At 38.6% G+C, this 26,159-nt stretch overlaps 1 protein-coding gene across 1 annotated transcript; it reads right to left on the reverse strand.

The window, feature by feature from the left end:
- LOC140242028 (amidase-like) lies at positions 1–26,159 on the reverse strand. Its single transcript, XM_072321777.1, has 12 exons — positions 25,676–26,159; positions 22,968–23,147; positions 16,909–17,149; positions 15,295–15,467; positions 13,705–13,844; positions 12,547–12,747; positions 8,670–8,744; positions 6,295–6,460; positions 5,142–5,204; positions 4,373–4,473; positions 1,860–2,046; positions 1–524 (listed from the first exon to the last, which is right to left on the reverse strand). Exons 1-12 carry the CDS (start codon positions 26,157–26,159, stop codon positions 331–333), a joined length of 2,205 nt encoding a protein of 734 aa, XP_072177878.1. The 3' UTR covers positions 1–330.

The raw sequence follows: 26,159 nt of genomic DNA on the forward strand, positions 1-26,159 counted from the left end.
AAACATACAACCAAACAAACAAGTTAACAATCAAGAATGTAAACATATCTACATCTTCCTCCTCTTAAACCTAGCAAATTTCACTGAACTCAAGGTGATTCAGAAATTTCAATCATCTCCCCTTCTACTGCACATTTCAAACACTCAACATTGGTCATAACTCCACCAATACCATATCTCCTGTCTTCCATGTTCAGAGTCCACCTCATCCCAATCTAGCCGTTGTGGGAGAAGACACAGAGATGTGGTGGTGAGATGTTTCAAGGAATGTAAAAACTGAAGAGCTGCCAGCTCTGAGCCGTTGGTTGCCATGCCAACGGGTGGTTCCCCTTAGGCCTCGTCCCTGACCTTCTCAAAGGTCGCGGCCACCTGGAGTAGGAGGACCTCCTCAAAGACACGCCCGGTCAAGAGTAGGCCCACGGGTTGGGTGTCCAGGTAGCCGGCATTGATTGTCATAGAGGGGTGACCGGTTAGGTTGGCAGCCATGGTATTCGACATCATGTCTGATGTCAGCTGGAGAAATTCTGGGAAGGAAAAAAAAAAATGTACCTTAAATCAGAAAACTGCAGCATTCTTGCTTAGTGAAAGTTTATCATTGAGCTTGAAAAACAAACAAAAATAATTGTTAGCTTGCAGTCTAATCTTCACTATATTTACCAAGTACATTGCAATACCAAATTAAAGAGCAGCAACAATTTGCACTTGACATGTACACACAAATGTATAGTCTTGCCATCCATGGACCTTCAACAACCTAATATCAATAACTTTCTTCTTTTTTGCCACCACCAACTTTACTCATATCGAATCATAAAAATCTACCTCTTGTATATGCTTATTACACAGATGCTTTCATGGCCTAAAAAAAGACTACTGCCAAGAAGAGCACATCAAAAGATTTAAAAAAAATACACAAAAACACAGGGCATTACACAGCATTTTAACTATGCCTTTTTTGCATTGCTTTCTTCTGTTTTGTTATTGCTCGTTTTTTCTAGAGATGTGCCAATATTATGTCAGTTCATATCTGTACTGTATGTAGCAGCCACAAATTGCAAACTTGTATTAGGCTCACCATGCGATCAAAAGACACAATAACCAAGTCCCTATCATTACCAGCTCTCCCATTTCACTGGTGCGGAACGTGATGTGCCAGTAGGAAGTCATTCTCTGGTCATTTTGCAAGTTTCAGTTCCTGGATCTCTGACAGTCACCCCAAACGATCATAGAAATTATTATTTCCTCTTCCTTGTGATATATATACCATTCATATTCCCAGAAGTCCACAATGCTCTTACCATGACGAAGTTTGGATGACATTTTCAATGGCTTTGAAGATTCAGACACAAAACTACTGAGGTACTTCATGTACAGGAGGTTGCCTTCTTTGCAATATGTTTGGCTACACTGCCTACCACTGATTTGCAAAAAGATGATACTACACATGTGAGCAACAGCAGATTTTTTTGTCCTTTTTTTTTGCAATCTCAAAGAAATGAAAATATCTCAAGGAGCTCTAGAATCACAAAAATATAAGTCAATTTGAAGATGGCAATGTACTAACAAGACTGCAGATACCCTGTGAATTGCATATTGACTCGGTCTAAATGTAACCAGAGACACTACAAAATTGTCGTTTTATTGTGATCAAAATACATTGAATTCTGTGAGCAGCAAGAATCATTCTAAAAAGACTTTCCAAATAAATGATTCCTGGCACTGCGTTTTTTATTGAACGAATATAGTGACACATGAAATCTTATCTCTACACACCCTGACGGCTTTCACAAGACAGCAAAAATCCTCAAGCTGTGCCTGGTTGGCACAGTAAAACTAACTGTTTGGAAATTACTACTCACTTGGCAAGGTACAGTTCTTCTTGGGAAGGTCCGTCGCTGTGAAAGGGACCGTTGGCATGGCGATGACGTCGTAGTCCTTGAAGACGTCGTCGTAGGCCTGGGTGAGGAGGAGGCGGATGTTCTGCCCCTTGCCGTAGACCTGACTCTGGTAGTTGGTTTTCATGTACTGCCCCATCAGCATGGCAATCTATGCATTACACAAAACAAGCTCCATATTAGTAGTCCTCTCTTGTAAAGCCCCTCACAAAAAAAAAGGGGTACGGACTATCATCACTTAAAAAGGACAAGTGTGGTTACTAAGACACGTCTCGACTCATGGACAGAGTGTTTAGATTCATTTCTACACTTCCTCGGTGTGCCCTCGAAGGTCTGAGAAAGCAAGGCAATCTTAATTACCACACCAGGAAGCCAAAAATTTAAGAATTTGGCACATTTTCGCTCCGTTCAGATGGTAAGAGACGGGTACGGAGGGAAATTGTGGAGACTGCTCTGGCTTGCTTTGAAGGTTAACCTCCCTATAGAATGTCACTCTACTCCCCCAAATTGTCCAAATATCTACTAGGTTTCCTTCACAAGCCACAATATATGAGAAGTCTCCACTGCGGAGGTTAGTAGCATACACTGTAGCAATATGAAGTCTACACATATAATCCACTTTCTAATTTGTGTTACACACATTGATAGTATATATGAACAAGGAAATGACTTTGGGTACTTGTTGGAGTGCTTCTGAACTAGGCGCTTATATGCTCTGGGTCCTATAGAGTACCAAAGTGGGTTGTCATAGCCATTCATCGCCATGGAAACTAGTTCTAAACAACCTCACCTGGCCCAAGTGTTTATGCACACACCTGGCATGGTTCCAACCGAAGCAAGTAATGAAAGATTGTGACATCATCACTTTCTTAACTCTATTGTACTCTTACTCGTGTCTAGGTAACTCTAGCATGTGGTGCAATTCAAATTTATTCCTTGCATAACACAATACAGCCTCATGCCATTCTCTTTCTGGGTACAGTAGTACATACTGTCTTGCAGGAAATGTCTGCAGGTTAAGGGTGCAAAGACAATGGTATACACAGAAATCCTGCACTTTAAACTCAATGAATTATTCTGTTCTAGCAGGAGTCTACTGTCTTGTGCTTACACAGTATGTACACTGTTTTTTAGTATTCAACATATGACATAATTCTGTTAAAAAAAACCAACTACACAAAAATCAATCAAAACAGTACAAAACAAAAACACATACCGTAAAGTTCCGTGTATGAGACCCACTTTTTTTCCGTCGGAAAATATGAAAAATCGGAGGTGCGTCTTATACACGGGTACAGTCAAATCATGGAAAAAAATCTGTCACGTACACCCAATTTTATAATGTCAACTTGGGGCCATTTACGCCCATTGATATCCGGAGGGTAAGCAATCATTAAAACGTATGGATAAACGAGCAATGTATCAATCTGGACACACACAACCGCTGTAAATACGGGATAAACTTACATTGGCCTTGTGTAGTAACGATGTATCAATCTGGCCATAGACAACAGCTGTAAATACACGATGTATCATTAAAACTTACTGATGTATATCGGTCTACCAAGCTTCCAACAGCCAACCTAGTAGCTGTAAATACGTGATGTACAGGTATCATTACTAAATTACCGATACCTAAAACTTATCGATGTACTAGTATCAATCTGGCCATAGACAAAAGCTGTAAAATACGGAGTAGGATCGACCCTATGTCACTGTAAAATGTGAACGATGTGCCAAGCATGTACTATAGTATGCCTATCCATGGCGTTCGTTTGCTCTTCACATAGCCTTTTGCAAAGGTAGCAGAGGCTCTCGCAATGGACTCGTGTGCACACAGCGATCGGATCGGAGCGCGCTTGCCCGTTGCGCGCTGCGTGTGCAAGTCCATTACATTGCTGTCTGTGTCCGTGTGCTGATAGCGAGCGGCCTTATTGCAAAAGGCTAGCACTACATACAAGCATGGCACAAGACACACATGTGTTACTGGTAATCCGAGGCGAAACAACAGTGAGTGTACCGTATGCACCGTACGTCTCGGCGTACGATCCCTCTAACATTGTGCTTCCAGTCTGACACGCGCCAATATGCGAGTATGATAGCAAAGATCGTACCGTACACTCTGAGTACGATCTTTGATGATACCGTACCCCACGATAGAAAGGCAAAACAACAGCAAGTGAGTACTGAGACAAGTCTCACATTTTGCGTCTTCCATATTTTGCCGATGTCCAATGAATACCGTGAAAAGAAAGTTTAAAAGGAAACGAAAAATTGAGCAAATACATGCTGCATTCTAGGGAAATTTTGAGCTGATGACACACAATATTTGCGTGAAAATTTTCGGGGTTTTTTTGTGTTTTTTTTTGTTTTAGGTCCGAAAATAGGGGTGCGTCTTATACACTGGTGTGTCTTATACACGGAACTTTACAGTAATTAAGTCTATAACTTGATGAAAATGATGTAAGGTTATTCACCTTCTGAGGATGGTTGAGGTCGTTGACCCTAGCCTTGAGCGATTTGCCTGCAGAGCTCATCATGCTAGTTGGGTAGAAGCCACGGTAACCTGTCCCCACACCTGATAAATGGGAAAAATTCAAAACTGAACTAAATTGGAAACCATGCACATGACATACAAGCCACATCAGGCAGCCTGCACTTGCACTGAAATGTCAGCAAATTATACCTTCAAAAGCTTGACAAGTGTTCCCACAAGAAGGAATCAATGAGCACTCAGAAGACTCATAGAAAAACAAATGATAAACATCGATCTTCGTTTCTCCACACTATATATTAATGCAGGCTGGCTGGATGTAGCATCAGCTCAGATCATGTTCCAGTGGCTTATCACAGCACACTACCTGCTGGGAAAATGTTTTACAGCACTCTGCTTGCCAAATGTCATGGCAGCTGCAACTGTTAAGTGCCAGCAGGGTGGATGGACTGTGCAAAGTGTAGATACCTTTCCACTGTTTAACCTGTTCGTTGCACGAGTCTGAAATCTTTGAGGACTTTACACATGATCCATCCAGGTTCCTGTACGCACTGGGCTAATGAACATTTAATTTAAATTCAATGATCACGATTTTGATTCAGCTGACTTGGGTAACCATATGCTTCAGGGTAGGTGCCTTGCATAAGCCCAAACACATAATTGCTATGTCCAGTAATAAAATCCAATTTGTATTTTGTTATGCATCACAATACAACTTTGTCAACACACAGTCTGTAAAGTCTCAAGCTCACCTCCAGTGATGATGGTGTTGTCCAGCATACCCTCATAGGCTATCGCTTCCCATATATTGGTGCCTGGGTGGTCAAAATCACAAGACTTGTGTCAGTGCTAAATTCACTCCAGGGAATCCCTACTCTTTTGTGCATGCATTTATAGTTATAGGGCTTCACTCAAGAAAAAAAAAAACAAACAAACACATCAACTAATGGGAATGTCCTTCATAGCACACATGGATAATCACGCTACCATAGCAAGGCAAACTAGGAATATCCCCACTACTATGCTTCTTTCTCTCTCTCTTTCTCTCTCACTTTGTATCTCCATGATTTGAACATCACCTCATCAACATCTAGTCATTTAGATTTAAAAAATACATAATAAATTACTGAATCCCTGTTGCTGAAAATACCACGCATCTAGTTCAATGAGTCGCATCAGTAGCACTCAAGTCTTTGTAATAACTACAACTCTGAACGGGTAAAACTGCCATGAGTAATTACCAGTCAAAACGAAAATAAAAAGTAGCTACATGGTATAATGACAAAGGGAGAGGACACACAGCCCTTGGACCATCATCGGCTTGCAAGTATTTATAGAAATACTTTCACAATGTACTATGTTGTCAGGGTCATGAACCATAAATGAGGATAGCATTATATCATAAGATTTGTGTTCACGGATGCAAGTTATACTGTATATACCCAATGCAATATGTTTAGCGAGTTTAATCTTTTTGCACTTCTGGACTTCCCAACAATTTTGTGAGTGGTTAAATTGGTGATTGTGGAGTTCAGAATGGGTGGATCAGAATTAGTGTTTTCACGTATCTTTAATTCACAAATAGCACTCAAACTCGTGAAATTCACAAAAAAAAAAACCCACAAAATATATGGTGTACATAGTAAAGTGCATCTGAGGGCATAAACATCGTATCTACAAAGCATCGTTCTGCTGAACAGTTAGAAGGGCCTGAAAATCAATTGCCACAGCCAGAATTCAGGCTTTGGTTCTCAACATAGTTTTTTTTATAAAGAGGACAACTATTATCTCTGTAAACAAATGACATCGGCATTATTAAGATATCAGAAATTTGACAAAATCCAACAGAGGGCGTCACTTCACGAGACACAAACGGACTGTGTAGAAGACAGGAAAGAAACTCACATTCACTGTGGAGTGGAATAGAGACCTCGGTGATCTGGGCACCAGCATAGGCCAGCTGGTCGATGGCCTTGCGGACAAGAGTGTCCACCTTTGGGTCCGAGCTGGACTGTCCAAAACCCTCCTTGAGGATGGCAATCTTGATCCCTTCCAGGCTGCACTGGCTCAGCTATAGATGAAAGGATGATAAATTGTGAATTTGCAATCTCATGTTCACGATGCACAAGAGATCCTCAGAATCCTTTTGTACCCTTACCTCTCTCCCCCACCCCCATGCAGTTTGCAATTCGCTGAGAAAAACATAACAAATGCCCACCTATCAAGATATTTGGACAGAGTTAAACTGCCATTATATCAACTGAAATGCCTCTACTGTAATCTGCAAACTATAATCTTTGTTCAGTTCTTTGTGTGCTACGTTCACACGCCTGGCTCGGTCCATGGCTGGTCAACTTCACATATTTTCTTCAAACACACAGTCGCGCACAAACCGACTGATAAATCCCAATATGCCACACTATATTGACAGTGTCACAGCCATCGCTTTGTTATAAAAGTTATATCACAGCAAAGCTTGCAATTTTTTTTTTTCTACAACTCTGCTGTACTGCATTTTAGCATTTGATGACATAAATGGTATCCCGGGGTACCAAATAAAAATCAGCCATTTTGTTGAATTATTTATCTTTTTAAAAAGGTTGTACCCTGGGTGCCAAAAAGAGGAAATTATTTTGGTGCTGGAGCTAGCGCGCTAGCCACTGCACTGCACTGCACTAAAGCACACACTAGTGGTATCGCAGCTTCCATGCACGCATAGTATAACATGCAGTGGCATGGGAATGCTATGTACACGCACACCCAGTGCATGCATTTTTCTCTGGCTGTCCTCGAGTGGACGTGAGGTGGCGCTACACAACGCGGTTACCCGGGGTACTACGGTACCCTAGGATAACGCGTGATGCATCATTTGACAAACTCTTCTATAAAAAGTTACATGGCTTTGAAAAAAAAACAAACAATATTTTCCAAAAGTGTTCATGCACTGCAGTCTCAGAATATTGCTGCACACAGAGGGATTACACTGTGGCACACAACAGAGTTATCACATACTATAACATCAGAAAACAAAATGATAATAGTTGGATTTATGAGGTCTACTGTTGGGAATGTAATGGTGCAAAAAGAAATTTCTGATCACTCATGAATATATTTGTATATTGAGATCAAGAACAGAAAACACAACAAATAATCACATAAACTGCTCTGAAACACCACAACCACGCACAAAAAAGAAAAGAAAAGAACCCTCAACACCTGCAGGATAAATTTTACCACAGTCAAACCATATTGTGCTACCAGCTGCCAATAAAATGGATGAATCCTTTTCTTATCAGGGGAGTGAAAGGCTTCACAATAATTTGAAACTGCCACTTTCTGGGATCATAAATGGTGTGCAGGTACACAGAATTCACAGAAAGAAAGAACAAAAAAAAAAAAAAAAAACCACACAGATGCTGGTATGCCACACACAACGTAAACTAGAAATATCACTGAATTTGATTGATATCCCAGCCAAGCTTCCTGTTTGAGGGCTACAAGCTCTAACTTGAACTACACAGAATTCATAATATATGATTAGGCATTCTCTCCTATTTACTGAAACATTCTTCATGGACAGATATTTTTTTCCATGAAGGATCTGTTTGTTCATTTCATTTAATCCTATTCAAAATAACATGGAATTCTGTTTGCATACATGCGTTGTTGATATGATGGGCGAACCTCTCGAGCAAGCTTTCTGGCCTTTGGGACCAACATTTGGCACAAAAGGTCTGAAAAATGATGGTCCCACAGGACTGACAAGGCTTTAAGTAACATCCAAGTTAACTATTTATGTGCCATGGTGGAAACTCCTGTGTGCCACATTATTCTTAGACACCAACGTAGTCATGCTTTATGGAAACATTTTGTTTTTCAAATCTATGTAACTTTTATAAATGTCTGTTACCCTGGACATGTACTAAGGCAAAGTTGTACAGAAAATATAAAGCTTGTATGGCAAATCTATGATTGTTTTTCTTTGAAATAACCAGTAGACACATAATTGAAAAGGCATGACTTTTGCAAACAAAACAGTGACAGAAACTTAGAGTTTACTCGCAAATCCAGTAGGGAACACCGCCTGATAGTCAATCACTACATAAAATGCAAGCTACATGTGAGAGAAATGGAATTGCGAGAAAAGCTTTCATTGTAAGGTTTGGGCGGGTTTGTGCAGTTGAGCAGAATATGCGAACTTGGCACGCCATCGACTGAGGTGGGCGTGCAAATGTGGCACATAAAGAATTAACAGGTCTGTGTCGTCTCTCCACACTTACCTCCTTGGTGTATTCAGGGACAATGATGCTTCTCGGCTGGCGAGGATCCAGTCCGTCATTGTGACCCGCCACAGCCTAAAACAGTAGGGGAAGAGAAGAGAAACTGTTGCAAGCCTTGTAGATGATTTTGGAATACACTGTCAGAGAGAGAATTAAGGATTTTTTTTTTCTTTAAAGCCTTGTTTGTATCATAGGAAGTAATGTCTTTTTTTATATCATTGTGCCAAATTTTGCTTCCAGTTCCATATCAAATGAAAGAAAAACATCTGTGAAGTTGAGGGGTAGAGGCTGAGAGGGGTAGATGCTGACAAAATTTCCAGCAATACGAATGACTAGTGAGTATTTTTGCACAGTAAAAAACAGAAATATAAATTTGCCTCTTTAAAAACTACGTCCTTTTGGGGGGGGGGGGGGTGGCTATACTAGAAGATTCACATCTTTCAGAAATATTTGGCATTCTAGACACTATGTTAGTTATACTTTACTAAATAAACACAATGATGTATAGTAAATCCTGGACTGATGCTCATCTAATTTATTATCCTGACTTATGGTTCCACTATTGTCAGTGAACAAAACTAAAGTAATTTTCCATTTTTCAAATGATTAGATACAAAACTCCACAAAAATTCTTGATCAGAAATTACACCAGTTCAAAGCAATGTATATTAATGACAGCAAACATGGCATATATTGTCACGCAAGACCTCTTTGATAGTTTCTGCCGTGAAATGGCTGTCCTGTCACTAATCTGGTGGCAAAAAGTTTGAAATATTTTGTAATCCAGACTGTGATAGCATTCAAGTCACATGATATCTCCTTTTCCCTGGTTGCGAAGGAAATGAGAAAGTCAGTCATATTTGTTCCTGGTTGCTTCCACAAACTACTGTAAAATGAGGAATGTTCGCGTGCATTTTAATTTCGCAAATTTTGCGAGCGCAAAGATTCGCGAAATTAAAATGCACGCGAAAGTTCTTGTCTACACTATATGCATTGCATGCCAGTGGCAGTTCGCGAAAATTTCATGCCGCAAAAACGACCGTCGGCTCCAATTCGCGAAAAATTCATGCTGCGAATATATCATGTTTTACAGTAATCTACTGAGTTAACCATACAGGTACATGATTCAAGTATCAAGATTCTTTTCCTTATTGTCTAATAAAAAAAACCCCAGAAATTTGCCATCCCCTGCCACAACAATTGACAAACCGACAAAAATATTGCACAAGTGCTGGTGATACATACATAAATTGGATCTTTATATGAAGAGTTTTATCACAAAATTTGCTAAATGCCAATTTTAAACACTTTAAAGTAAGCCCATCCTCAGATAGAGTGAAATACAACCTTTTCCAGTGGTACCTCACTTGTACAAGGAATATTCTTGAAGTTATGAGTTTAAAAATCCTGCATTTCCTTATTATTTTCTACATGTTTTAGTAGCTTTCATTGCAAATATCTCAACTGAACAAGAATGAAGTTAGCTCATTTTGGAATAAAACTGTGATAAAAAACATCTAAACAGAATATGCTGATAAAATACATTATACTTGAATCTAATACGTGTATTTCATTTTCAAAATTCCGCATTGTCGAGTTGGTGAGCTGGTGAGACTGGTACCTTTAAGACACCAGTATATTTGGGAAAGCTATACAAAATGGCCCAGTGCTAAATGCACCAACTGCTTTATCAACTCTTGGATCTACACCTGCCTAAGGAAGCCTGGCAGAGTCCCAGAAACCGCATTTTTGTGGATTACTCCTGTATGTTTTTACTTTTAGATCATAACATATCATCCTTCACTGCTAGTATTTCATAAGGTAGAATATGAATTATTCATAAATTTGAGCCCTATTCTGGGCATATAACATTATACTGTCATAGTAACAAATTGTTGAGAGCTTCTTTGAAAATGATCCTTAAATTGGAAATTATGCATGAAAGGAGATTAGAGCTACTGTTTCTTTTTCAAAATGGCAAATTTTTACACATGCCATTAAGATGTGAGATTGTGTGAAGTTTCCAGTAAGACACCGTTTACAGTGCGAGGCTCGGCCGCGGCTTTCCTCTACGATTTCATGGAGTAATTGGAGAATTTGATTGCAAAACGAGTTCCATTCTTGTTAATTTGTGAAACTTGCCATTAAAACTGCTAAAAAAATAATAAGAAGAAAATGCGGGGTATTTTCAATCAAAACTAAGAATATTCCATGTCATGTAACAGGTGAGGTATCATTGGAAATGTTTTATTTTGCTCTATCTGATGAAAGACGTAAAAATGGCACTCAATCCATTTTGCACTCAAACTCTTTAGTTGTAGGACTGCTTTGGGACTAGCTCAACACTTTTGAGTAGTGAATGTTACAGGGAGGCATCTCAGTGAATTTTTGATTTGTATGAATTTGTACACAATCAAAATCCTCATACAAAGTTTCAAAAGGTATATGTTTGGAGTCAAATTACTGGTCACACATTTAATATCTACTCTTTTTTTCAAGCTTTGGAGATGGAGTGCTATTCTTTGCAAATACTGGGGTTGTGTTGGCAACTTACATACTCCTAATATGTATTTTCAGTATTAAAAAAAAAAAAAAAATCTTTTTATTAAGTATATGGAAAACACATTCTGTCATGTTCAACTTCATTTTCATCGCATTCACGTATTTAAAACAGATTGATTTACCATCAAAAAAATCAAAATCATATCCTAGTACTACATGTATCATTAACTTACTATATATCATCAGCACATCAGTTTGAATTTTTTTATATTTCACAAGTATGAAAACAAGTCCGCAACATGAAAACATCAATATGTCTAGTTCTGTAAGCTATCATCTCAACTTCTTATTTTGATATTTCATTATAACCCAACACTGACTGCTTTCAAGGCAAGCTTCCGAGAGGTTTTGAATTCCAGTTTCACAGTTGATACAGGCATATTAGACAATTTAGACACGACAATCTATAAAAACACTGACACTACGGGCATGTTTACGGTTGAAACCAGCACAGTACATGGACTCACCAAGGTGTAGTTGCAGGTCTACAGGTGAATACACAAACTTTAATATATATTCTCTTTGGGCAAATCCAAAAATAACCCTAACAGACATACCACCCACCTATCAAGTCGCTGAAGCACTGAAAGCGTGAAAATCAAGGGGCCATGTTGCGTAAAAAAAGTTTATTCTTAAAACAAAACTGTAAAATCCCCTCCAATTTTCATTTTTGCCATATGCCACTCCCACTCTGCAAAACAAAATCAAGAGAAAGGCCCAAAGTACCAAACACACATACAAATATAGCAACCTCGGGCATTGCTGTATATGCAGTAGTATAGTTGTGAGAGACCAGTGACAAAAAACAAACAAACACACATATTGGCCATCAATCCATCGGAATTATGTTTGAAACTGTCTTCTCTTTGCAAGGCCTTAATGTGAAATTATTCCACAGTTACTTTTTCAATTTTTCTATTGTGTGCAATGCAGCTAGGCCTTGATCCTTCCAAAGTGGAACTACTCTCGGTATTACAATTAGAGGAAATGAAAACTATGATGTACTTCAAATTCTGTGGTGGGTGAGGAATAAGATGCTGTATGTCTTGCATGATTCTGATCAGATTTCAGAATGCAGAGATTAGAGTGATTAGAACATAAATTATGTGAGATTTTTATACAGATTTTGTCTAACACTAATCAATAATAAAGGTTCATGACAAAATTAATTTATGTATTAAAGGTTCATGGCAAAATTAATTTATGTATTAAAGGTTCATGGCAAAATTAATTGATGTATTTAGCATGCTGAGGAGAAGGTACCAGAGCTATGCTACTGCTATGTCTTCTCACAAAGTCCACGCAAAGTGCATACCTCCAAAATAAGGGCACAGTCATGCACTGTGCGCGCCATGGGTCCAACGTGGTCCAGGGACGGGTCTATGGACATGGCGCCCGTGTAGGGGACCAGGCCGTAGCTGGGCTTGAGTCCAACGATGCCGTTCCAGCTGGCGGGAACTCTGATGGAGCCTCGCTGGTCACCGCCTATGGCCATGTCCACCTCATTGCACGCAACCTACATACACAGCACACGACGGACACACAAGTCAGCTCTCAGACATTTACACCAGTGTAGAGCAATGCATACAGTATTTTTATCAACAGAAAAAAAAAAAAAAAAAAAAAAAAAAAACCCATGAGGATTAACCAATAAATTTAACCAAAATTAAAGTTGATAGTGTGGATGAACTAGTACATGACGATACTGTTCTTTAACAATAATAATAACGATAATAACAATAACAATAATCATCATCATCATCATCTTAAAAATGATAATAGTAATAGTGATAATATAAGAGGTTGCCAATTATTAGAAGTTGCACCTTAATACTGCAAATCTTATATGCTCCTTTCAAAATTATGCCTCCCACCTTTGATCATCATTCCCCCTGAAAATTCTATCTATAATCATATCATAAATGCCCTTTTCTAACTCCCCTGAATGCTAATTATTAGCACAAATAGACAAAGACTAGGCTAAGGAAGTTCCTTCTTTATCCGTTTTTGCTTTAAAAATGCATGCCAATGAAATATCTACGAGATGGCTTTGATTTCTGAGAAAAGAAAACCCAGAAATCAGGAAATGGCATTTATAGAATTTACCAAGTATATCAACTCTGTTTGAGACATTTGTCTGTTTGTGAATGGTAATGATAATGCTTAAATCATTTCTAAATTATCGAGTCCACTGTATCGATAATAGCAAAGCATCGGCAGCATGCAGACACATACAATATGTATCTACCTAGCTACATTTTCACAAATGTACTCTTCAAAGATCGTCAAATGTCGAGCACAGATGTTGTCTTCTTGTGGATCAGGCAAGAATTTTGAAGCGAAAATAATCGTGATATAAGTTTTTGAGTGGTGTATCTGTCATAGAGCACAAACAAACAAACAAGCAAGCAAACAAACAAACAACAAAGTCCTTGCCCGGCAACACCCTCTCAGATTCCTGAGTTTTTCTTACCAAGACAGCTCCACCTGAGCTGGATCCTCCCGCACTCTTTGCCACATTGTAAGCATTGCACACTGGTCCCTTTGCACCCGTGAAACTGCCCCCAGAGAAGCACAGGCTCTCACACATTGACTTGCCAAGGATGGTTCCACCTGGAAAAGGCACAACCAGACAGTGTTGGCAGCTGAACTAGCACATATGTATTTATGCTACTATACACAGTTTCCATACACATACATTTGTACAATGTGTACATTTGTTTTCCTGTCACACATCTTATTTTCAGACCAAAGACAATATCGAAACATGAAACTACAATATACAATAAGTCAAGCACTGCTTGTCAAATACAAGCCTGCATGAACGCGAGCTGTGAAGCATTAAATTCAAGCTACTGTAGTCTTTGGAAGAAATGTTTACATTTGTAAGTTTGTTGTCTGAGAGTATGTTGCATTTTTCCAACAACCCAGTTCCCCCTCCCTGCACCCCCCCCCCCCATAAAGACAGAAAATAAAGTAAGGTTCAATTCGTCTCATGCTGTGAGACAACTAAAGTCACGGTGTCATAAAATGGCCACAGTAAGATTTTCAGAGCAGCTCTCACCAAACGTTTACTGTCATTGTACCATAAATGATTAATGCTGCCTAATAATTTGGGGTCATTCAAATTAGAGCAGTACTTTGAAAAAAAAAAGGGTAGAAAATGCTGCTACTGTTGAACACTATTTATCACCACACAATGCAAGGCAATGGATATAAGATCTAGAATCACACAATCATTTTGAACGTCCTATCTGTTCCCAATAGAGCCCTTTATTCATGCTGAGATGCTAAAGACTACTTTGGGAACTGCATGCCATGGTAGGCCAAGATCTCTTCAGAAAACTGCCAGACTGGCAAGATCCCGCGCCAAGTTATTTGGTCTCCTGCCAATTAGACATGGCTTTAAAGGGAATTCCAAGCTCTGGCCCAGTGCCATATCCAGCTGTTAGACATGCCATGCATTTCACATCGCAGTTTGGCCTGTTGTGTCAGTGTGCTAATGAACCCAGAGGTGAAGTGTATTCACTTTTCTCCGCCTTCCCTCTCCAACTCCCCCTCCTCCAACCTTATCAACAAATGCAAAGTAAACAAAACTAAGTAATTCTCACACTCTCTATGTAGCAAAATCCCAATTAGAGATGTTCAAAGGGCAATCAGAATGATACTGGTGTATTACATGCCTCTAAATATACAAAAATATTCCAAAAACAAGGTCATTTTTTTTTAAATCTTTTGCCAGGATATGGGAGAGAAAATTTGTAAGTATTTATAGAGCCTCCTTCTGTATCAAAAAGATGTTACAGCTCTGTCTCAGGGATACGTGCTTGAATCTCTTGAAGTAGCTGTAGCACAGGAAACTAAAAACTCTACCACTACAATGTTTGTACAATACTTCAAAGCTAAAAAAATATAATAATAATAAAAATGACAAAAGTTGGAATACTTGTGTGCCCATCTGAAACGGATGAAGAGTGTCAACAGAAATTCTCTTAAAGTACATTGGTTGTAGTAAAATCCCATTTCTACATGAACTGGGTTAGGCTGGACAGCATTATCCCACCTTCATCGAGGATTCTAGTCACAACGATGGCGTCAAAGTCAGGTACATATCCCTCCAGGGCATGTGAGCCGGCCATCATGGGTACCCCAGCCACTGCGATGTTATCGTTGATGGCCACTCGCTTCCGAGACAGCCTGCCACTGGGGGCGCCCTTGATGTTACAGCGCCAGAACCTGGATATGATCAAAAGAGGCAACAGAGTTGCACATTATACACATCAGTCAAACTCACTTCACAACAAACAAATAACAACAGCAACACTTTGCTAACCTCTGTTCTGGGTTTGCAAATGACAGACGGCCAAGTTCCGGTACTGTAAAAGTGGAAATTTTCACAGTCTTGAAATTTCTGTGCATTTGCGCAACCAGAAACTAGCGCAAAAATAAAAGCACACAAATAAAAATTTGCTTGCTATATGTTCCATTAGTTAAAGTCTTGATTCTGCAGAATAAAAAACATGTGAAACTCATCTTATCTAGCCGGGCGCAAAAAATTACTTACGCATAAATATCCACTTTTACAGTAGCTGCAGACTTGGTGTGTATCACATGACTTGTGTACAGAATTGATGGTATGCATACTGTGACTATTGCTTTGTAATATAACTATATGAGACTTTTCATTTGCAGTTAATTAGTCTAATTACAGTACAGTTGAACCTCTATTATCCGGCCTCCCTTTATCCGGATCTCTCTATTATCCGGACGCAATCTCGCCGTGATTTTTTTATCTTTTTTTAAGAAACTCCTTGAGAACTCCTACACAAACACACATGAATTACATATACTTGATACATTTCTTAATAATTATTTAGGTAAATCATCTCAAGAATTTATAAAAGAAAAATGATTTCATGCTTGCAAACACGAACCTCTATTTTGGGGTCTGTTACTGAGTGTAACAATGAAAAGTTTGCAGCATACACATTACTACATGTGGTACTACAATGGGCTACATCAGTACATGTGTATGTATATGTACATGTATAAAGCATTGAGTCTCCCGTATCCGGTCAAATCCCTTATCCGGATGAGCCCCGGTCCCGACTTGTCCGGATACGAGAGGTTCAACTGTATGTACATCTTGTTCATATTGTATGATGAAATACACTATCATATATCATTGGTAAAGTGCTCAGGCTACATTAATAGCATTTTTTTTTTTAACACAAGCTTATTTTTTAAGATTTGATTCAAAATATAACACATTGTATTTTATTCTTCTATTCAAAAGCCAAGTACAGTGTAGAGTACTTGACTGGCTACTACAAATAATGTAACCAATAAAGGTTAACCATAATACGCATGTATACTGACGTGCTTCATTATTAATCTACAAGATGTGTTTGTGGTTCACAAGAACCATATTAACAACGATCAGCATAAATGTAAACTTACATTGTAGGCAAAAGGACGTACTGCTCTCCATTTTTCCTTACCAAGCACTAGCAGCTTGCACAAAAATATCATAAAATGTGACAAGGTACTAATCAAATCAAATCAAATATAACTTTCCATGCTCAAATTTGTGTTCTGTTTTCTCCCCCATCACAATTCCTTTGGTTATTCATCGAGCTCATAAAATAAAAAGCCCTGCCATCTTGCCTCCCCTTACCAGGCATTGAATGGATTATCCTCCAGGAGGGGGCGGAAGCCGGGCGTGCGGGGGTACTTGACGGGCAGCGTCGGCTCGGCCAGCCGATCCAGCTTGTTGATCTTCTTCAGAATGTCACCCATGGCCTCCTGGTACTGCACGAGAATCTTCTCGTCCACACTGTGCAGCCCAAACTGGGCGGCAATCTTCTCCAGCTCACTGATGGCTGGCTTGCGCACCAGGGGTGGGGTATAGAGCTCATCTTCTGCCAGGATATTATACAAATATTAGTGAATAGAAACAACTTTTCTTTTTTTCCGAAAATTTGGCTGGTAAAAATGATCTTGTTCTACATCTCGCACAACCCAAATATCGCATGGGTTTTCCATGCTTTCAAAGGCCTGATCAATTTTAACCAGTTTGACATGCAGAAAAATTGTGAAACAAGGACTGTGACTGAATGCTGTACTTGACCTACTACTGTGTAAACCCTCTTGGCTATCAAGAAAACATAGCCATGACTCTTCCCCTACTCTTTGACCTTCTAAGAGAAACCGACGGCAGCACTTTCTCATTATGTCAACATTTTGAACAATTAGTTGGGCAAGTCTGTTCATCTCCTGCTACAACAATACACAGTATTTGAACAATTTAAATAGCAAGGGTACAGTTGTAGGTGTCGTGTACATTACTGTTTGTGTAATATGTAATATGAGAAAATGTAACCAAATTTAAGCCAATATCATCATTGAACATTTCATCAAAATTACCATGTTTCAAATAGAAGCACAACATGTATGCTTACTCTGACATTTACTAATTTTTCTCATGATTTTATGAGTTCACTTCCCTGTCTTGCTTTACTGCGGTACTGTTCATGAATTGACTATACTGAAAATGTAGGACGGGGTGTTTGATTGTTGCCTTTTTAAATGTTGCATGGTGTTAAAGCTGCACAAGACAAAAACTGAAAAGAACTGTCACGCAAGATAGCTGAAAGGTGGATCAGCCAAAAAAGAGATACCTCTGACACGGCTATACATCGTCAAGAAAAAACTGCATACAGGCTAACACATGATAGTAGCTGTAACCCTTTACACTATATAAATTATGCATGAGTTGCGTTTACCATTTAGTGTACAACTCAAGGTAATTGTACCTCAATGCTGTAACAGAGCTAAGATTTCCTTACTTGTATTTCATCTCTCATGCAATCAAACATTTAGGAAGGACCTGAACCATAAAACTTTCAAACTGACAATAAAACATCTGTAATCAGCTAAAATTATTATCAATGAAATTTGGATAATAGAAATCAGACAATAGTAATGTATTGCTACAATTGTAGATCTACTCTAAAACAGAGTAGATGTGCTAATCTAAAACAAATAGTGTAACACCACCATCTCAATTATTAAAACACTTAAATATTATGTTACAAGTGCAGGCCTAAACTTGTAAGTTCTAGGGTACACAATTATCAATATTCAAAATAACATAATTACGTAATTTGTCATTAATGTCCATCAGTATTCAGCTGCAAGAATAGATCTTACAAATACTTTTCATCACAAAATTTCCTCACTCTTTAAAATCGGGCATCCAATTAGTCACACACATAATTTGGATGTAATTACATTTTAGACTTTATAGCATGGGTGCATAATGAGTCATCAAATATGAAATTTACATGTTAACAAATAAGAATATATATATATTTCATATTGTACATAATCCCTTTTAGATCACTTTTTGTCCAAGCTGACTTCATCTAAAAGAGTATCAAAAAAAAAAAAAAATCACATGCAGCAGAATGGTAGCAGTTTCTTCTAGATTGGACATCAAAATTCAGCGTTCTACGGTCATATCAATTGCAAGTATGCAATATACAGCAGCTGAGGTCATGATTATGCAATCGTCCTACTGGTTCATTCAAAAACAATAATATCAAGTCCTGATCAATATATACAACTTTTTCCTCATTTTAAGTCATTTTTCAGCTGCATTATATGTGATTTCAACTCTGAATAAAGAATTACAGAACAGACACAATTCACTCTTTTTTTTACTAATATTATGAAAAAGAAAATTTGGGCGCATTGTCAGATTTATCTGGATAGAATCAATACTACTGTTTTAGGAAAGTACAAGAAACTATTCAAATTCTGTCAGTTTCTAGTCTCATTTGCTTTTTACAAACCTCCAATGGTCTATAGGATTTACTATACAACATCAACTTGAGTACCGGTATGTACAAATGTACAGTGTAGTTGCCTTTCACTTAAACATGACAAAAATAGTAGCAAGTACTGTAAAACGAGGAATGTTCGTGTGCATTTTAATTTCGCAAATTTCGCGAGAGCCAAGATTTGCAAAATTAGAATGCAAGTGAAAGTTCTTGTCTACACTATACGCATTGAATGTTGGAGGCAACTTGCACAAAATTTCATGCCACGAATAAGGCCGTCAGCTTCAATTCGCGAAAATTTCATGGCGCAGAAATATCATGTTTTACAGTACTGACTAATATTCCTGTAAGCTGCAATCTGTTGTTATAGTTGAACAGTATGAAACACACTTGGAAGTCACACTCGCAAATTAAATGTTTTCTAACCAAGTGATACATGTACATGTAATTGTAAGAAAAGATGACTGCCACATCCTTCCCCCCCCCCCCAACCCATGGGGAAAAAAAAAAGGGAAAAAGACTCCTTCATGGTTCAACAAGGTGCATACAATAGTGAAAGACAGTGCACGCTATAATGCATAAGGCACACAGTATACTACGAAAACCTACACTCACATTGTTAATTGCTCGCAATTCCAAAGCACGTTGTAATAGTTAATTGCTCGCAATTCCAAAGCACATTGTAAAGGTGAGAGAGTCTATGTACAGTACGACTGTGTGGATTTTGATGCAAACATCTCCCACGGAAAGAATGGATGTTGATTCTTCAACTCCAATTATTCTCTGTGAAAAGGCTCTGGGATTTCAGTACACTCAGCTATGAATCACCCGACCGCTGCATTTGAGCCCAACTGCACAATGTTTGATCGAGCAGTCGTTCAGATCTGTGCATGAAGGTTCAAGAACAGACTACGGTCATGTTTCAGGGGCACACCTGGGCAACCACACTCAGGTCCAAAGGAGTACAGTACAATCTGAGTTAAATACGACTTGTACATGTTGGAACCAGCGCCCAGCAGGATTTAGTGCTATTGCTGGAAAGTGAGATATGCTACAGTTTTAAGCAACTTGTGTAAGGCACTGTTACTTTACAATTCACCTTGATGATAGACTACATGATATTTTCATGTTCCATAATTCAAATAACGTGGAAATGTCATGAAACTAAGAGGAAATCACAACGTCCTCTTGGCCTTTGTTCCTTCTAGCAACAGTATTTTAGTTTGTATAACTCGTATCATCTAGTGATAAACATCTACCTTACATTTATTTCTTGGATTTGCAAGAGAATCATTGTTTTATAACTTCTGGAAAAATTTTGCTTTGATACGCAAAGACAATGGTTTGCCAGTCCATGTCTGGATAATAGGGAGATCCAGAAAAGTGATGGCTGGATACTGTAAAATGAGGAATGTTCATGTGCATTTTAATATCCACGAATTTCGCGAGCGCCAAGATTCGCGAAATTAAAATGCATGCGAAATTTCTTGTCTACACTATAATCATTGAACGCCAGTGACAACTTGCGAAAATTTCATGCCACGAAAAAGGTCATCGGCTCCAATTCACGAAAATTTAGTGACGTGAATATATCATGTTTTACAGTAACTGAGGTACATGTACATGACTGTACCACAACATCAGCTCTGCAACAGCCTTACTGAGACATTTACTCAGAGCACAGCCCAGCACTGGCCAAGTACAGTAACAAGTGATTGACTGTAATATGACATTTGAGATACAAATGCTTCTTTAATTCAACTTTTCAAGAGTATTTGGAGCGCTATGGTAGCTGGATCAATTATGAAAATACACAAAGTATGTGTGAGCAACAATCATAAAAATTATCACTGGAGTGTAAAAATCTAAACTGTAAATTGAGACAGCTTTCAAAGTGGGGCTTAAGTCACAGTACGTTCCTCACGACGTAGCCACCTTGGATCCATTGCGAAATAAAGAACGAAGTAAAATCTTGATTATTTGATTTGAGTTTCTGGCAATCAAAACAGACCAGATTTTGATGCTTTAATATTGAAAAGCATGCATCTACCTGCCAAATTTTAGAGCATGCATCTTCATCTTTACTGTCACTGGAAACAAATTTATACTTATTGAATGTAGTATCATCACAGCCATAAAAAGAATATATTTTATTTTCTTAGTTTTTGACTCAATGCTCACTGACCTCTTTTCTTTCATCCATTCATGATTAGATTCTGGGAATTCCTTCTCTTGTACACTGACATGCAATTTAGTGTCTGTCAAACTTATGTGTGTGAGTGTGTGTGTGTGTGTGTGCAACACGGCATATAACCAAAGCAGATGTCAAAGCAGAGAGAGAGTACGACATTAAACATGGACAGATCCTGGTTGTGAAATACGGTAAGTAAATAAGTAGAACTCTTCAGGCGCTTAATTCCTACAGTAAGCTCGGTCCCTGGGATGATAAATGTACATAATATTGCATGTTCTTGATTTGGGGTTCTATTAAATGAGGACAAATAGAGTAAAGAATACATCACACTATACATAATTTTACAATCTTAATAATGTCTCCGGCACCACTTCGTGGCGGTGGCATAAAAATCATAAAATTTTACAAAATGTCCACATTGCTCAATAGTTGATTTTTCAGCAACCACTTACTGAATGGATGATCTTTTTTTTTTTTTTTTAACTGACAAACCAAAACAGTATATATTGAGATTTTCTACAATCTTCAAACAACTCCCACGACAATCTCTTTCATCAACATACCTCACATGATGACATCTGAAAATCATGATAAATTATGCACGAAAGTAAGCCACACCTGTAATATTTCTTTACAGCATTCAGAACTTTATCATATGGACTTCAACAAGGGCGGATCCAGGAATTCTGAAAAGGGAGGGGGGGGGGGGGGGCGCCATTACAAAATTAAAGGGGGATTTACCCGCCCCTCCATTTTTCTTCTATTTCTTTTGTTTAAAAAAAAAAAAGAAATAAAGGGGGCATGCGCCTGGTGCGCCAACGCCCTGGATCTGCCACTGGTCAAGCATTGGTATAGCACAACATTCTCTGTCCCTTGGATAGGATATTAAATGGAGGTCCCATGTATGACAGAGTCACAACTCAAGCATGCACAGTGTAAAAGATCACACTTCATTTATTATCACAAAGAGTATGGTGCTATCCTGATGAATTGGTCCAACCACATACATGTACCCACACTAGAAATCAGGTAAATGATGCTGACCTCACGTGGTTACCCCAGGTGGCTAGCAAAATAGCCAGCATATTATATCAACCTGGCACATTATGTCATACACAGAAAAAGAAGAAGCTTGCACGACATTCTGACATTTGGCCTTTACACAAAATTGACAACTGAAGTACCCCGGTAGATTTTTTTTTTAAAGTTTGCTTACAATTCAACCAAGCCACAGTTTTTTGTTTTTTTCAAACTCTACCCATAGAATAACTGACACACGATATGAACACTCATTCAGAAAACCATCATCTCAAATTGATGGTCATTTAATACTTGAGCCGAGAAAGGGAGACAAAAATCAGTTTCAGTGATGACTATACATTTTGGTATAGCTGGCTTTAAAATTTCGAAAAATTTTTGAGCACTATCTCATGAATCAACTACCCAGAGTGCATACAACTGAAATGACTTCTTGCCTACAAATTCACATGAAAATCAGCCAAACTATTTTCTTGAAAGCATACCACAGAGCCTGTTAAAGAGTAGACCCACTTCCCGATCATAGACAGATCACACAATTCTAGGAGACATAATGCTAAGCAGAAAGCTGTTACTAGGGCAGAGGAATTAAAAGACAAAGTCATCCTGCAGGTGTTTCATAGCATTTCAGAAGTCCTAGCATTTATGGGAGAACTATACCTTCATTAACAGACTCCTCGTTAGCGGCATCAACGTGATTAGCCTCCCCATTGGTAGTAGTCTCCGTGTGATTCAGGGTGACGGTAGCTGACGGGGTGTGGTGGGCGGGAGAAGCCACGCCGGAGGCGGAGGAGGATGAGTTGGACGTGTGAGGAGGCGACTTGTGGCCGAAATTGGCAGCTGGAGGGAGAGTCCAGAGCAGAGTATTATTTTATGAGTGAAAGGTCTTCGGTTTATTCCAGCTCGACACAAAATACAATTCCATGACTGATCCAATGAGATGAATTTCAGAGAAGAAATGTTAGGCCCCCTATTCAATATTTGTATCCAAAAGATGCTGTATATTATTATGATGTACCATCGCATGATATACTACAAGCCTACATTCAGTGCTGTACATGTACAAACTGTAGCTATGCACAACACAATAGGCCTACAGTGATATCCTTGCACTCATTAGTATTGTTGTATCTTCAGATCAAGCTTGCCAGTGAATTTGGAAATGAGTTTACATCAAGCAAGAGTTGCTATACTAGACAATCATAATTCCTTGGACAGACTTCCAGATTACCATCAAATTTCCGTACAAATATAACCATGCACTTTTTGATCTGAGCTTCCAAGAGATGTCAAATCGTGAATAGAAGAAACAAAAGAGAAGAAAAATATTGATCATCGGCATTCCACTGAGACCTTGACAAAAAAAAAGACCTATAATTTAAAGTCAAATACCATACCTCTCAGATAAAACTTTGACATGCATTTTCTACACACACGCACACACACACACATACACACAAACACAAAAGAAAATGGAACAAAGACTTGAAATGTTGAATGCAAAATAAAATGAAATGTAACAATCTAAAAGAATATCATATCAAAGAGTAAATGGATAAAATACCATGGCACGCATCTGATGCATTCTATATTTTGTTTTTCTGACACATATAGAAAAGTCATAAAGTTGCTACATACACAATATGAAGAAATATCAAAAACACCATTCACTGGCAGAGCCCTAGTTTTTCAGCCAATTGTAGCATTCATTATTACACTGAACTCATATTTCTTTCTCTTCAATTAGATGATTAATTGTAGACTGACATTTTGCTGGACTGTCAGAATGTCCTGATATGATAAAGACCTACAAATATATGGCATAAATTGCTTTGGATTCCTCAGTGAAACATTTATTTACACAGAGAACACTGGACTAAATATGTTTTGCACAAGGTGAAGTTTCTGACACACTGGTCTTGAGTCTGATGGAGTAATCCCTATGGCAGCTGCAAACACAGCTAGACTGGTTGTCATACATAGGCCTATACTTTTTGTATGTCTTTACAAATTATGTGCTCTTTTGCTCAGAGTGGCCATATATCTGATCCACATCATTGAAATAATTATTCCATAATTGATATCATATGACATATTATTAAAATGTAGCAAATGTGTAATGATCCCCGGCCAGTCACATGATCTGTTGAGAGCAAGCCCACATCACTAATAACAGCTTCAGCTTTTATACCCTTTAGATGTATGATTATCCTTTACAACGAGTATCAAGCAATAGCACAACCCATCAGCAAATGCATATGTGCAAATAAATTACATTCATTGTCGAAAATGCTTGTAGCTAACAGACCTGCCTTCGAAGAATAGGCTGGATTTTTTTTTTAAAAATTTAGTGTAGCAACAGCAGCATTTACTGATACATGTGTAAATGTAAAGTCCCACAAAGGTTGCCACGAAGAAGCTGCTCAAAGTATCAAATCATAAATCATTCTTCAATAACGAAGTCATTAAATCCTGTAAAATTTTCCTGGTGAAATAATGTTCAGTGCTTGTGCTGTAAGAAACCTGAAACAATTTTGTACACACCAATTTCCACAGATTGCTTTTGTGTGTTGCAGGAAGAAATGAAATATATACCGTACTCAGTCAGTTCATGCCTACGTACAATAAGAAAATGAGAAAATAAATAATAAACAATGATCATTATGCATTACATATTACAAATTTACAATTGAAGGAGAAAAATCTGTATGACTTTATTTGCACATTTGGCAGAAGTTGGCCTGTAAATGTACCAGTAAAATCAATAAACACAATTGATTTAAAGGAGATAAACAACAGTGGTTATTTAATGAAGCAATCTTATAATCATTCTCAATATTGGGCAAAGACTTTGAAAAAAAAATGTCTAGAAGAAGCCTACATTTTAAAAAAAAAAAAAAAATGATGGTGAACTGTGTAAATAAACATTCCATGCTAGTTGCTACTCAACTTACTACAGAAATGAATGTATTCTACATGTATGTGGACTCATGTGAACATGTGGCATGTGGCTGGATATTTAATGTTTAATGCTTCTAACAAAGGACATCACAAGAAAAGCCTGAAATATTATGTTAAGTGAAAAACTGTTGGCTATATCTAAGAGAGTGTATCGACTACTCTATACTTGAATATCAGCATCACAAACACATTGTCCACGCGATGGGACTGGGGGCTCTCCCTTCTATTGTTTTGACTGTCGCGCGCAATCGCACTTCCGGGGTGGGTGAAAGCCCTGTTTGTTTGCTCGCAAGATGTCATGTGCCGATGTTGAACAGACAAGGAGGGAATCCCCTTGAGTCTACGAACAACAATTGACAATATTGACGGAGAGAATGCTGGGTGATTGACCCACAATAGAACCTTACCGTCACGAAAAACTTTCGCCACAGGGTCTGTTTCTCCGTCGAACGAGTTGAATGAAGCCGGGCTAGAAGAGCGGAACGCTCTGTGCGGTACCATGCTCCGGCTCGACTGCCGCGTACTCGAATACGATGACGAAGAATCCTTCTTGCGATTTGGGCGATCGCGTAAGGTCGATCCATCCCCGAGAACTGCACTGAGATCCTGAAAATATGGGCAAGATTTTCGGCTTTCTCTTCCTCGCAAAACATTCTTGTAGGCAATTTTAAGCTTTTTAATTTTGCTGCGAATTTGCTGGGAATCCCTCGCACATCCTCGCTCGATCAATCTGCTCGACATGAGCTCGTACGTCTCTTGGTTTCGAGGTCCGTTCAATCCGTTTCTTATCTCGCTTGTTTTCCATATTGCGATGAGTGAACGAACCTCTTCAGGGCTCCAATTAGTTCCTCGACTCGGAGTGGGGATCAAATTTGAACCTGAATTTGCCAT

The sequence above is a fragment of the Diadema setosum genome, chromosome 2 (assembly GCF_964275005.1).
Source record: "Diadema setosum chromosome 2, eeDiaSeto1, whole genome shotgun sequence".
Classification (NCBI taxonomy): Eukaryota; Metazoa; Echinodermata; class Echinoidea; order Diadematoida; family Diadematidae; genus Diadema; species Diadema setosum.